Source organism: Babylonia areolata, chromosome 7 (assembly GCF_041734735.1).
Source record: "Babylonia areolata isolate BAREFJ2019XMU chromosome 7, ASM4173473v1, whole genome shotgun sequence".
Taxonomy (NCBI): domain Eukaryota; kingdom Metazoa; phylum Mollusca; class Gastropoda; order Neogastropoda; family Buccinidae; genus Babylonia; species Babylonia areolata.
In genome coordinates, this window is record NC_134882.1 from 40,348,660 (window position 1) to 40,362,860 (window position 14,201).

The window sequence follows — 14,201 nt, forward strand, 5'->3', positions numbered from 1 at the left end:
TATGTGTGTGTGCGGCAAGAGAAACAGAGACAGAGAGCGAGCCTTGACCTAGAGAACAGTACAATGATTTAAAAGGAAAAGAAGAAAAATAAAATCAAGGAGAAAAAAAAAGAAAGACACCGAGTGTCAGTCATGTGCACACTTCAGTCACATGACACAACGCGAGTGCTTCTCCCGTCTGTTTACAAGAAAAACACCAAAAAAACGTGTAGGGAGCTGCGCTGGTTGACTGCACAAGTGGCACATTGCGTTTTCTTCTTGAAAGTTTTCTCAGTTTAGTTTTCGAGTTCCCATGATTATGGCTGCTTTCGTGTTTGCTACGAGTGTTGTGGTTCTGTTGTTCATCGGGGCACAGGCTGTTGATGGTGAGCTTTAATTGCGCTTTGTTGACTTGATTTATTGATGGTGGAGGTTGTGCATGGTTGTTTCAGACTTCAACATCACATTGTGGTGGTGGTTGATTACCTTCCTGCCTGGTATCAGAACAATTAACGTACAGTGTGTGTGTGTGTGTGTGTGTGTGTGTGTGTGTGTGTGTGTGTGTGTGTGTGTGTGATGATGATGATGATATTATTTATATAGCGCTGAATCTTGTGCAGTGTGCGTGTGTGTGTGTGTGTGTGTGTGTGCGTGTGTGTGTGTGTGTGAATACATTTTTGTGTCTCAGTGTGTGTGTCCGAGTGTGTTCATCAGTGTCTTGGCCTATGTGTGTTGTGTGTGCGTCTGTCATTGAGAAAGGGAGAGGAGAAAGAGATAATGTGTTTGTTCTTTTAGATCGTGTGTGTGTGTGTGTGTGTGTGTGTGTGTGTTTGTGTGAATACGTTTTTGTGATCATGCAGTGTGTGTGCCCGAGTGTTTTCATCAGTGTGTATGTGTTTTGTGTGTGCGGCGTCTGTCATTGAGAGAGGGAGAGATCGAATGAGGAGAGAGAGAGAGAGAGAGAGAGAGAGAGAGAGAGAGAGAGAGAATGTGTCTGTTCTTGTAGATCGTCTGTGTGTGTGTGTGTGTGTGTGTGTGTGTGTGTGTGTGTGTAGGGAGGTGAGGGGGGTCTGTCTGTCTGTCAGTTTCTTTCTCTGTCTGTCTGTCTTTCTGTTTGGCGATCTCCCTGTGCATATTTGTCAGGCATTGTAAGCCTACTATATAATACATCAACGATTGCCACAAAGAAATTATATTCAATCGTCGAAAGCTCTTTTCATATGGGCCACAGTACAGTTGTTTGAAAAGGTAACCCAAATGATTCACGCAATGGCAATTATAACCGACTTTAAGTGTTACTGGCAACACGGACTCCCTGAAAGGACCCCACTCCCTCCCAAAGTCCTCCTCCCCCCCCCTCCTCTCGGCTACTTGTTTTTGTTATACGATCATGTGTTTGCACCCCTTCACGTGGGGCAATGGCCTATGCATGTGTGTGTGTGTGTGTGTGTGTGTGTGTGTGTGTCTGTGTTTTTTCTGTATGTGTGCGCGCGCACACACGCGCATGTTTGTATGTAAATGTCGGTTTGTCAGCCGGTGCACATGCCGAATTTCGTGTCAGTGCGGACATAATGTCCCGTGTCCGTTTCTATGTGCTTGTGTGTCGTTCAGGTCTAAACACCGTGGGCCATCAGATGACCGCACATATAATTCCCAAGACAATGATACGTGTATGTAGCCTACACATCTGTTGTCACACCGAAACAAGGACAGATGACAGCAGGTGATGAGTCAGTGCATCCACCTTGATTATATATGATGTGATCGATTCTTTCTGCCCGAGTCGTGTCCGCAATATTGCTCCACACCCTCCGGCTTTGATTTCACCCAGTTTTTGCTTTGTTTCAGTTGTTTTGTTTCATTGTTGTTGTTGTTTTTTAACAGACGATGACGGTATGTTCACGGGTGCACGTTATCGTCCGTTGCAATAACTTCCTTCGAGTTTCCTGAGTTCGATCCCCGTTGCACCTCAGTCGTGGGCTAAGGGTGGAGATTTTTCCGATCTCCCAGGTCATATGTGCAGAAATGCTAGTGCCTGAACGCTGTTCGTGTCTGTACTCACACAGAAGATCAATTACGCACATTAAAGATCCTGTAATCCATGTCAACGTTTGGCTGGGTATAAAAATGGACATAACCAGCATGCACACCCCGAAAACAGACTATAGCTGCCTACATGGCGGGGTAAATGAACACGAAAAGGTGCTACACGTAAACTGTTACATGTCCGTGTGAATGTGTGTGTGTGTGTGTGTGTGTGTGTGTGTGTGTGTGTGTGTGTGTGTGTGTGTGTGTGTGTGTGTGTGTGTGTGTGTATGACTGAGACTGAAAACTGATTAACACAGGATACGAATGATGAGCGTCCAAGAATTGGCGCACTATAAATACCTATATCATATCGTGTCATAGTATTGTTTTGGCAAGAAACTCTTGTGAAGAGACAAAATCAACAACACTAGAAATAGCAGCTGTGCGTGACGAAAAAATGATGTGGTACTGTGTGGAAATGATAGTGTGTGAACAAAATTATGGTTTGTCACACCAGAAAAGAAATTGTGGATATGTTGTTATGATATCATGATATAAGTAACAGATCATCATCATAGTATTTACTGGATAAACAATTATAAGCCCTCCGTCGGTAAATAGTATGGATCGATAGGCTGCTGGCTTTATACTTGTAAGATGCGGCATTGAGATGCTGCTGACAATCATCCGTCTGCCAAGCAGATGTGATGCAGCATAGCCTATAAAATTATGTATTTGTCTGAATGCAGTGACGCCTCCTTGTAAAAAGTGAAAGGGCATCACGCGGTATTTTACCGTTGATTCAAGTCACACGCATTCATTTATGTGAAAGTGTGTGTGTGTGTGTGTGTGTGTGTGTGTGTGTGTGTGTGTGTGTGTGTGTGTGTGTGTGTGTTTGTGTGTGTGCACGCGCGTGCGTGCGTGCTTGCCGTGCGTGCGTATGTGTTTGCCGTTGTTATTAGTTGGTTTGTTAGAACATGAAGTTGATCCGCCAAAAAATAAATGATGATGTGACATAATTATTATCAGTAAATCATGTGCCATCCAATACTCCCAGACAATATGACGGGAAAAAAGAAAAAGAAAGGAAGCTATTGCAACATCTATTTAAAATGAAGGGAACTGGAGGACTGAGGTGGCACCCTTCAGTGACTGCTCACTGACAGATGACTGCTCAGTTTGTTTCCATGAGGCGTCAAAGCATGTGGACTCTTCTTCTTCTTCTTTGCGTTCACTCGTATGCACACGAGTGGGCTTTTACGTGTATGACCGTTTTTACCCCGCCATGTAGGCAGCCATACTCCGTTTTCGGGGGTGTGCATGCTGGGTATGTTCTGGTTTCCATAACCCACAGAACGCTGACATGGATTACAGGATCTTTAACGTGCGTATTTGATCTTCTGCTTGCATATACACACGAAGGGAGTTCAGGCACTAGCAGGTCTGCACATACGTTGACCTGGGAGATCGTAAAAATCTCCACCCTTTACCCACCAGGCGCCGTCACCGTGATTCGAACCCGGGACCCTCAGATTGACAGTCCAACGCTAGGTGATGCTCTGCACAAACAGGAGAGACCCAATAACTGACGGATTCGTCTCTGCACATGAATCACAGTGCCATGTAAAAATGTTTATCATGATAATTATAATCAAAATAATGATTATCATTATTATCATTGTTTAATAGGCTGCCGGGAAAAGTCTTGCACTATCTTGTCTGGTGTTTTCGAAGAAGAGGATAAAGGTTAAAATGTCTTGGCATAAATGACTGGGTGTTGACCTTAAGGGTGTAGGCGCCAATACTAAGGTCGTTAAACTCCAATAAAACGGACTGGGTGTCTAAGATGGCACTCTGAGGCTGTCGTGTGTTGAATTCGTGTGCTGACCAAGCAGTCCTGCTAAAAAAAAATTAAAAAAACAAACAAACAACAACAACAGAAATACCAGCCGCCGTGGCGAAGTGGTTAGCGTCGCGGACTGACGGCTGGGAGGACGCGGGTTCGAATCCCAGCGGATGTGGGTTTTTCGGCCCGCGGCCGGCTCCTACCCACAGTTGAGTATGCTATGGGCTTAAATGGGGAGAATGGGACCACACAGTCGAGTGTCATCCACATCACGGATGCGTCTTTGGGTGTGGTTGCTCTAATTACCTTACTAACACTGCAAGTGTCTGTATCTCTCGGGCCAGCGTGTCTTGGTAATTAAAAATTTAATACTATGATGATGATACTATGATGATGAGTCACCAGTCAAGACAGCGGAAGATCCCTTCCACAGGATCTTTGAAGATGTTGACAAGGACTTGAGGAAAGGGGCCAATGCCAGTACCCTTGCACTGTAACAGTTTCACACACGCGGAGTGGCTGCCTAGTGGTAACACGTCTGCCATGGAAGCGAAAGAATCTGAGCGCACAGGATCCCACACTTGCCAGTACTTTCACTCCCCACCCACCTCCCTCCACTAGACCTTAAGTGTTGGTTTGGACACAAGTCATTTGGATGAGACAATAAACAGAGATCCCGTGTGCCGCTTGCACTTTGCGCATGAAAAAAAATCCACGACAACAAAAGGGTTGTCCCTGGCAAAATTCTGTTGAAAAAAATCCACTTTGTCAGTACTGTGTGGAGACGTGGGGGTGGAGTCGGAGTCGGGGTAAGGGTCTGTGTGTGTGTGTGTGTGTGTGTGTGTGTGTGTGTGTGTGTGTGCACTGACGTGGGAGCGTGCACGTGCACATGTGCGTGTGTGACTGCTGATATTTGCATTTATTTTTTTTCTTCTTCTTTCGTGGGCTGCAACAACTCTCATGTTCACTTGTATGTACACGAGTATGACCATGTTTTTTTTTTTACCCCGCCATGTAGGCAGCCACACTCCGGGCGTTGATATTTGCATAATTCAGTGTATTATGTACATACACAGCAGAAGTACCTTACATAAATGTCCACCCTTCCAAACTTCATAATATGCCGGGAATAACGGGACAGAAAGAATAATATTCCCACTCCCCTCCATCAGGTTTGACAACTGCTGTTGCTGTTGTTGTTCTCTCCCCTCCTCTCTCTCTCTCTCACTCTTCCGTGGTTGCCCCTGACCAGAGAGCAGTCGGCCCAACGTGTTGTTCCTGGTGGTGGATGACCTGAGGCCCAAGCTGGGCTGCTATGGAGAGAGCAACATGGTCACTCCCAACATTGACCAGCTGGCGGCAAAGAGCGTCCGCTTCCAGTGGACCTATGTTCAGGTAGGCCCTGGTTGTGGACACTTTTTTATTTTTTTTATATATTTTTTTTTTATTGCTGTTGGTTGGTTGGTTGGTTGTATGTTGCTGCCCCGTCATGGTAGTATGCACCGACCGTTTCAGTTGCATTACTCCCACATCTATGTATCTATCTGTCTATCCGTCTGTCTATCTGTCTATTCATTCGTTTATTGTTGTAATGTTTCGGTATGTAGTTTTCATTTGTTTAGTTAACGATGTATTCAATTTCTTCCCCCCCCCCTTTTTTTTTTTTTTATTCATACGCTCGTTGCACTGTGTGTGTGTGTGTGTGTGTGTGTGTGTGTGTGTGTGTGTGTGTGTGTGTTTGTTTGTGTGTGTGTGTGTACGTGCGCGCGTGTGCGTGCGTGCGTGTATATGTGTGTGTGTGTGTGTGTGTGTGTTCGAGTGTGTGTATGTGTGCGTGTGTGTGTGTGTGTGTGTCTGCTTGTGTATGTACTTGTGTGTGTGTGCGCGTGCGTGTGTGTGCTTGTGTGTGTGTGCGTGTGTGACGGTGTGTGTGTGTGTGTGTGTGTGTGTGTGTGTGTGCACGGCACAGCAAGCAGTGTGCTCTCCAAGCCGAACGTCCTTTCTGACGGGCCGACGGCCAGACACCACCCGAGTGTTTGACCTGGTGACCTACTTTAGGCGGGTGGCCGGCAACTTCACCACCCTGCCCCAGCACTTCAAGAACCAAGGGTACCTCACCCAGTCCGTCGGCAAGATCTTTCACCCAGGTGTGGGAGGGGCGGGGGTGGGTGTGTGTGGGGGGGGAGGGCCTCTGTGTGTGTGTGTGTGTGCGTGTGTGAGTATGTGTGTGTGTGTGTGTGTGAGTATGTGTGTGTGTGTGTGTGTGTATGTGAGTATGTGTATGTGAGTATGTGTGTGAGTGTGTGTGTGTGTGTGTGTGTGTGTGTGTGTGTGTGTGTATGTGAGTATGTGTATGTGAGTATGTGTGTGTGTGTGTGTGTGTGTGTCCTCTCTCTTTCCGACCCTCTGTCACTCTTTTTTGTCACTACCATTGTCTTCACTTGACTCCTTTTCTGAAAAAAAGCCAACTTGCGTGCCTCCTAATCTGGTCTTTCCCGTTTTACCCTATCTGATGGGGTAGATGTTTCCACACCCTTGTGGTGATGTGCTAATGGGGGGTTGGATTCGTTAGAGAGGGTGCAGGGTAATGTGTGTGTGTGTGTGTGTGTGTGTGTGTGTTGGGGCTCATGTACGTTTATGTGTACTTGACTGTGCTTTTATATCTGTGAAACTGCATGTTTGGTGCATATCTGTTATGCATATGTGTGAATGTGTGCCAGTCTGCATGTTTTTACATTTATTTCCTTATTTATCATCATTGTTGTCTTTTTTTTCTTTTCTTTTATTATTATTATTATTACTTTTTTATTATTAATATTTATTTATTTATTTATGTACGTTTATAGTTGACTTCATCAAGTTTTTGTGCCTTATACATATTATTATTAGTAGTGGTAGTTCTTTTTTTTATGTATTTATCTCAGTATTATTTATTTACCCATTTTTTTTCTCAAGGCCTGACTAAGCGCGTTGGGTTACGCTGCTGGTCAGGCATCTGCTTGGCAGATGTGGTGTAGATCGTATGGATTTGTCCGAACGCAGTGACGCCTCCTTGAGCTACTGAAACTGAAACTGAAACTGTGTGTCTGCGTGTGTGTGAGAGTGTGTGTGTAATATGCACGTATACAGACCCTACTGTTATATGTTTTTCATGGGGATAAGGGATGAGAGAATGGATAGAGAACAGGGTCGGTTTTGGTGGGAGTTTTTTTGGTTTCTTTTTGGAGAGGGGGGTGTGGAGGGGGGGGGGGGTAAGGGGGGGGGGGAGAGAAAGAGAATCAGTGAACGGGAGGGCCATCTCCAGTTCATATATGGGAGACTATCGAAATAAAACTTTCTCTGCTATTACCACTGTCTGACTTTCTTCCCTTCGACCATTTCTCTCTCTCTCTCTCTCTCTCTCTCTCTCTCTCTCTTTGTGTGTGTGTGTGTGTACGTTATTCTATGTCTGTCTATATGTCTGTCCGTCTGTCTCTTTTTTTTCCGGTTACTCTCTCTCTCTCTCCACTTCTCTCGCCACCCATCCCCCGCCCCCATCATTCTCGCCATTCCATTTGCTTGTCTTCTTGCACACTGAGCACAGTTCATCATGATAAAAACATCTTTTTGGCCGTATTTGTCGGGTGCCTGCATGGCTCAGTTGGGTGATCGCCGTTCTCACAATCAGAAGGCTGTGAGTTCGAGTCTCCGGGCACGCCCAAAATGTGAAGAGTAGGATGTTAGAATATAATAAGACAAAAAAAAATATATATATCAACGTATAAAAAAAAAAAAAAAAAAAAATAAAAGTCATGAAATATGAGCCGGTAAAACAGAAAATGTATACAAGAAAAAAACAAACAAACCAAGAACAAAAACAAAACAAAACAAAACCCGTAGAATGTTGTTAAAAAAAACAATCTGGATGAAAAATGAAACTTAGTTTTTGGTGGTTTTATGTTGTTGGCGGGTAGAGAGGGTGCAGGGTAATGTGTGTGTGTGTATTGGGGCTCATGTACGTTTATGCGTATTTGACTGTGCTTTCATATCTGTGAAACTGCATGTTTGGTGCATATCTGTTATGCGTATGTGTATGTGTGAATGTGTGCCAGTCTGCATGTTTTACATTTATTTCCTTATTTATCATCATTGTTGTCTTTATTTATTTATTTATTTATTATTATTATTTCTTTATATTATTATTATTTATTTATTTATTTATGTATACTTATAGTTGACTTCATCAAGTTTTTGTGCCTTATACATATTATTATTAGTAGCAGTAGTTCTTTTTTATGTATTTATCTATTATTTATTTACCCTTTTTTTTTTCTCAAGGCCTAACTAAGCGCGTTGGGTTACGCTGCTGGTCAGGCATCTGCTTGGCAGATGTGGTGTAGATTATATGGATTTGTCCGAACGCAGTGACGCCTCCTTGAGCTACTGAAACTGAAACTGTGTGTCTGCGTGTGTGTGAGAGTGTGTGTGTAATATGCACGTATACAGACCCTACAGACCTTACTGTTTATGTTATGTTTTTCATGGGGATAAGGGATGAGAGAAGGGATAGAGAACAGGTTCAGATTTGGTGGGGTGGGGTGGGGGGGGATTGGTGGTTTTTTTTGGGGGGAGGGGGGGGGGAGGGATGAGGAGGGGGGGGGGGAGAGAAAGAGAATCAGTGAACGGGAGGGCCATCTCCAGTTCATATATGGGAGACTATCGAAATAAAACTTTCTCTGCTATTACCACTGTCTGAGTTTCTTCCCTTTGACCATTTCTCTCTCTCTCTCTCTCTCTCTCTCTCTCTCTCTCTCTCTGTGTGTGTGTGTGTGTGTGTGTGTGTGTGTGTGTTATTTTCTACGTTACTCTATGTCTGTCTATATGTCTGTCCGTCTGTCTCTTTTTTCCGGTTACTCTCTCTCTCCACTTCTCTCGCCACCCATCCCCCGCCCCCATCATTCTCGCCATTCCATTTGCTTGTCTTCTTGCACATTGAGCACAGTTCATCATGATAAAAACATTTTTTTTGGCCGTATTCGTCGGTTGCCTGCATGGCTCAGTTGGGTGATCGCCGTTCTCACAGTCAGAAGGCTTTGAGTTCGAGTCTCCGGGCACGCCCAAAATGTGAAGAGTAGGAATAATTATAATATGACCAAAAAATATATATATATATATCAACGTATAAATTTTTTTTAATAAAAATAAAATAAATACATAAATAAAAGTCATGAAATATGAGCCCGTAAAAGAGAAAATGGATACAAGAAAGAAAAAAAACCAAGAACAAAAACAAAACAAAAAACTCCCTGTAGAATGTTGTTAAAAAAACAATCTGGATGAAAAATGAAACTTAGTTTTTGGTTGTTTTTTGCTGTTTTTTTTTTAATTTTTAGTGTGTATGTGATTTTGGAGATCCTCTTGAAATCCACGTAAGTGTGCCTGTGTGTGTGTGTGTTTGTGTGTGTGTGTGTGTGTGTGTGTGTGTGTGTGTGTGTGTGCCGTGGAAGCTGCGATACGTAGAAATGAGTGTGTGGAGGAGGGGGGGTAGAGAGGGTGCAGGGTAATGTGTGTGTGTGTGTGTGTGTGTGTGTGTGTGTGTGTGTGTGTGTGTGTGTGTGTGTGTGTGTGTGTGATTTTTGTTTCTTTTTCTCAGAGATTTGGTTTTAGCCATTGGATACAGGCAAAGATAACTGTTCGGCGTAGGCGGGGTTACGATGCGCCGGGTCCAGTGCTGGTTCTCCATAGTCAGTCCCAAAAGTTATGACGATTTATTTTCAGGGTCTGCCTCAGGGTTTACAGATGACTACCCGTACAGCTGGACCTACCCAGCCTATCACGCACCGACAAAGAAGTACACCAGTAAAAAGGTGACTCTCCGGCTTTGCTATATATATAAAAATAAAAAAAAAGAAAGAAAAAAAGAAGTGTTTGAAAACAAACCACGTTGTTGTTGTTTTTTTATTTCAGGGTCCGCATCAGGTTATACTGACGACTATCCGTACAGTTGGACCAACCCGGCTTTTCATGCGCCTACCGAAAACTTCACCTACGATAAGGTAACGGGTGTTGTCGGGTGTTTCTCAGCATGCCCATGGTTCAGTTTGCCTGTGGTTCAGTTCGCCCATGGTTCAGTTTGCCTGTGGTTCAGTTCGCCCATGGTTCAGTTTGCCTGTGGTTCAGTTCGCCCATGGTTCAGTTTGCCTGTGGTTCAGTTCGCCCATGGTTCAGTTTGCCTGTGGTTCAGTTCGCCCATGGTTCAGTTTGCCTGTGGTTCAGTTCGCCCATGGTTCAGTTTGCCTGTGGTTCAGTTCGCCCATGGTCCAGTTTTCCTATGGTTCAGTTCGCCCATGGTTCAGTTTTCCTATGGTTCAGTTCGCCCTCTGGTTCAGTTCGCCCATGGTTCAGTTTTCCTGTGGTTCAGTTTGCCTGTGGTTCAGTTCGCCCATGGTTCAGTTCGCCCATGGTTCAGTTTGCCTGTGGTTCAGTTCGCCCATGGTTCAGTTTGCCTGTGGTTCAGTTCGCCCATGGTTCAGTTTGCCTGTGGTTCAGTTCGCCCATGGTTCAGTTTGCCTGTGGTTCAGTTCGCCCATGGTTCAGTTTGCCTGTGGTTCAGTTCGCCCATGGTTCAGTTTTCCTGTGGTTCAGTTCGCCCTCTGGTTCAGTTTGCCTGTGGTTCAGTTCGCCCATGGTTCGGTCTGCCTGTGGTTCAGTTCGCCCATGGTTCAGTTCGCCCTCTGGTTCAGTTTGCCTGTGGTTCAGTTCGCCCATGGTTCAGTTTTCCTGTGGTTCAGTTCGCCCTCTGGTTCAGTTCGCCCATGGTTCAGTTCGCCCATAGTTCAGTTTGCCTGTGGTTCAGTTCGCCTGTGGTTCAGTTCGCCCATGGTTCAGTTTGCCTGTGGTTCAGTTCGCCCATGGTTCAGTTCGCCCATGGTTCAGTCTGCCTATGGTTCAGTTCGCCCTCTGGTTCAGTTTTCCTGTGGTTCAGTTCGCCCTCTGGTTCAGTTTTCCTGTGGTTCAGTTCGCCCTCTGGTTCAGTTTGCCTGTGGTTCAGTTCGCCCATGGTTCAGTTTGCCTGTGATTCAATTCGTCCATGGTTCGGTCTGCCTGTGGTTCAGTTCGCCCATGGTTCAGTCTGCCTGTGGTTCAGTTCGCCCATGGTTCAGTCTGCCTGTGGTTCAGTTCGCCCATGGTTCAGTTTTCCTGCTGGTAGTTTAGTCCCCGGCCTACCTATCGTTGTTTTGAAATAGTTTCGCACCCTCTTTTTAGTCCGCGGCCAACCTATCGTTCAGTTTTGAATAGTTTCATCCCTTTTCTCTCTACACTTGAATTGGCATCTTATATGGCAAAGACTTGTTTTTTGTTTATGACCGGTTTGTTTGTTGGTTTTGTTTTGTTTTGTTGTTGTTTTTTTTGTTTGTTTTTTGTTGTTTTTGTTTTTTTGTTTTTGTTTGTTTGTTGGGTTTTTTTGTTTTGTTTTGGATTTTCCCGCACTCAGATTTCTGCTTGTTGCTGAGTACAAAAATCTCTGTTCTCGTTACTTTCATTTCTGCATGTGACTATAAACATTGGATTTTGGTTCTGCCGCTTGGTTGTAACAGCTGTTGACTAAAAGCGTTGTCAAATAATTCGTTGTTCTTTTTCCTTTAAAAAAAAAAAATCATTTTTGTTGTTGCTGTTGTTGTTGGTTTTTTTGTTTTTTGTTGTTGTTGTTTTTTTTAATCTTCTTTCGGTTCTTTTTTTTTTTTTTAGATGTTGATTTTGCTGCTCTTTGCCCGCGGAACCATCTTCTGTTTTCCCTTGTGAACATTTGCCTATTCTATCATTTATGACTGAGCTTATTTTTGTTTTGTTGTTGTTTGCTGTTCCATCACCCATGCCGATTCATCCTTGTCATTACTCTCAGACCGTTCTCCGCCGCAGCCACAGTGCCGGCAGTCCACAGGAAATTCCCGTCCGTGTTAATAAAGTCACCATGCGAGTTATCGTTAATGATTTGGCTTTTGTTTTCTTTCTTTTCCTATTTCTTTCGTTGTTATCTGCTGTTTTGCTTGATAACGATATCATTTCTTACATCAGATGTGGTGTAGGGTATATGGTTCAATCTGCACGCTTTGACACATTCTTGAAACTGAAACCGAAACTGAGTGTTATTGTAGGCCCAGTGTTCCGATCAGGTCTGTCATAGTTTTGTTTTCGGTTGTTTGTATATTGTTCGCTTTTAACAACCTCTTCGTCCTTTGTTTCTTGTTCTTTTAGGCGAGTCGTTATTGGTGTTTGATTTTAAGTTTCAAATCAGCTCTTAATTAACTTCGCTTTCCTCTTCCAACTGTTTTATTTGGTACGTGACAAACACTTACGTGCGCACAAACATACTCGGACGGACGGACGGATGGACAGACAGACAGACAGACAGACATCGGACAGACAGACAGACACAGACACAGACACACACACACACACACACACACACACACACACACACACACACACACACACACACACACACACACACACACACACACACACACACACGCACACACACGCACACACACACACACACACACACACACACACACACACACACCCTGAAAGTAGTAAATTGAGTCTTAGACCAGAAGAATTCCCAATAGCAACCTGTACACATTGATTCTCGGACCAGAATCCCCAAATAGCAACCTGTAAAATAGCAACCTGCACACATTGAGTCTTAGAACTGAAATCCCATCTAACAACCTGTACGTATTGAACCTGAGTCTTAAAACCAGAATTCCGAACCAGCAACCTGAATATACTTTGTCTAAGGCCAGAATTCTCAACTAGCAACCTGTTCGCATTGATTCTCAGACCAGAATTCCCACTAGCAACCTGTACGCATTGAGTCTAAGACCAGAATTCCCAACCAGCAACCTGTGAGCATTGAGTCTTAGAACTGAAATCCCAGCTAGCAACCTGTACGTATTGAGTCTTAGAACTGAATTCCCAACTAGCAACCTGTATGAGTCTTAGAACTGAAATCCCAACTAGCAATTTGTACGCATTGAGTCTTAGAACTGAATTCCCAACTAGAAACCTGTACGTATTGAGTCTTAGAACTGAATTCCCAACTAGCAACCTGTACATATTACGGTCTTCGACCTAAATTCCCACTAGCAACCCGTAAGTATTGAGTCACAAACCAAAATTCCCAACTAGCAACCTGTATGCAATGATTCTCGGACCAGAATTCCCACTAGCAACCTGTACGCATTGAGTCTAAGACCAGAATTCCCAACCAGCAACCTGTGAGCATTGAGTCTTAGAACTGAAATCCCAACTAGCAACCTGTACGTATTGAGTCTTAGAACTGAATTCCCAACTAGCAACCTGTACGCATTGAGTCTTAGAACTGAAATCCCAACCAGCAACCCGTACGCATTGAGTCTTAGAACTGAAATCCCAACTAGCAACCTGTACGTATTGAGTCTTAGGACTGAAATCCCAACTAGCAATCTGTACGCATTGAGTCTTAGAACTGAATTCCCAACTAGAAACCTGTACGCATTGAGTCTTAGAACTGAATTCCCAACTAGCAACCTGTACATATTACGGTCTTCGACCTAAATTCCCACTAGCAACCCGTACGTATTGAGTCTCAAACCAAAATTCCCAACTAGCAACCTGTATGCAATGATTCTCGGACCAGAATTCCCACTAGCAACCTGTACGCATTGAGTCTAAGACCAGAATTCCCAACCAGCAACCTGTGAGCATTGAGTCTTAGACCTGAATTCTCAACAAGCAACCTTCAAGCATTGAGGTTTTGACCAGAATTCCAAACAAGCAACCTGTACACATTGAGTGTCAGACCAGAAATTCCAAACCAACAACCTTGTGTGTGTGTGTGTGTGTGTGTGTGTGTGTGTGTGTGTGTGTGTGTGTGTGTGTGTGTGTGTGTGTGTGTGTGTGTGTGTGTTGAGTATCAGACTAGGAATCTCAACCAGCAACCTGTACGTATTGAGTCTTAGACCTGAATTCTCAACAAGTATCCCTTTAAGCAGCATTGGGTCTGAGACCAGAAGTCCCAACCAGCAACTTGAATATATTGTGTCTCAGGCCAGGATTCCCAGCTAGCAATATTATGTAAGCGTTGAGCCTTAGACCTGAATTCTCAACCAGCAAATAGTTGACTCATAACCAGTACACACTGAGCGTCAGACCAGGAATGCCAGCTAGCATCCTGTGTACACACACACACACACACACACACACACACACACACACATATATATATATATATATATATATATATATATATATGTATGTATGTATGTATGTATGTATGTATTTTGTACTTGTATTTCTTTTTATCACAACAGATTTCTCTGTGTAA

General features: G+C 44.0%; 1 protein-coding gene across 2 annotated transcripts in view; it reads left to right on the forward strand.

The window, feature by feature from the left end:
* Positions 1–204: 204 nt before the first annotated feature.
* The window catches only part of LOC143284258 (iduronate 2-sulfatase-like), a 19,364-nt gene continuing 5,367 nt past the window's right edge, over positions 205–14,201 (forward strand). The window contains exons 1-4 of one of the 2 annotated variants that reach the window (XM_076590938.1): positions 205–365; positions 5,106–5,248; positions 5,823–6,000; positions 9,611–9,699. In XM_076590938.1, coding sequence (XP_076447053.1) covers positions 293–365; positions 5,106–5,248; positions 5,823–6,000; positions 9,611–9,699 — 483 coding nt within the window. In that variant the 5' untranslated portion in view covers positions 205–292. Of the gene's footprint in view, positions 366–5,105; positions 5,249–5,822; positions 6,001–9,610; positions 9,700–9,799; positions 9,889–14,201 lie in introns of both variants that reach the window. The other variant, XM_076590939.1, reaches the window with a different exon arrangement.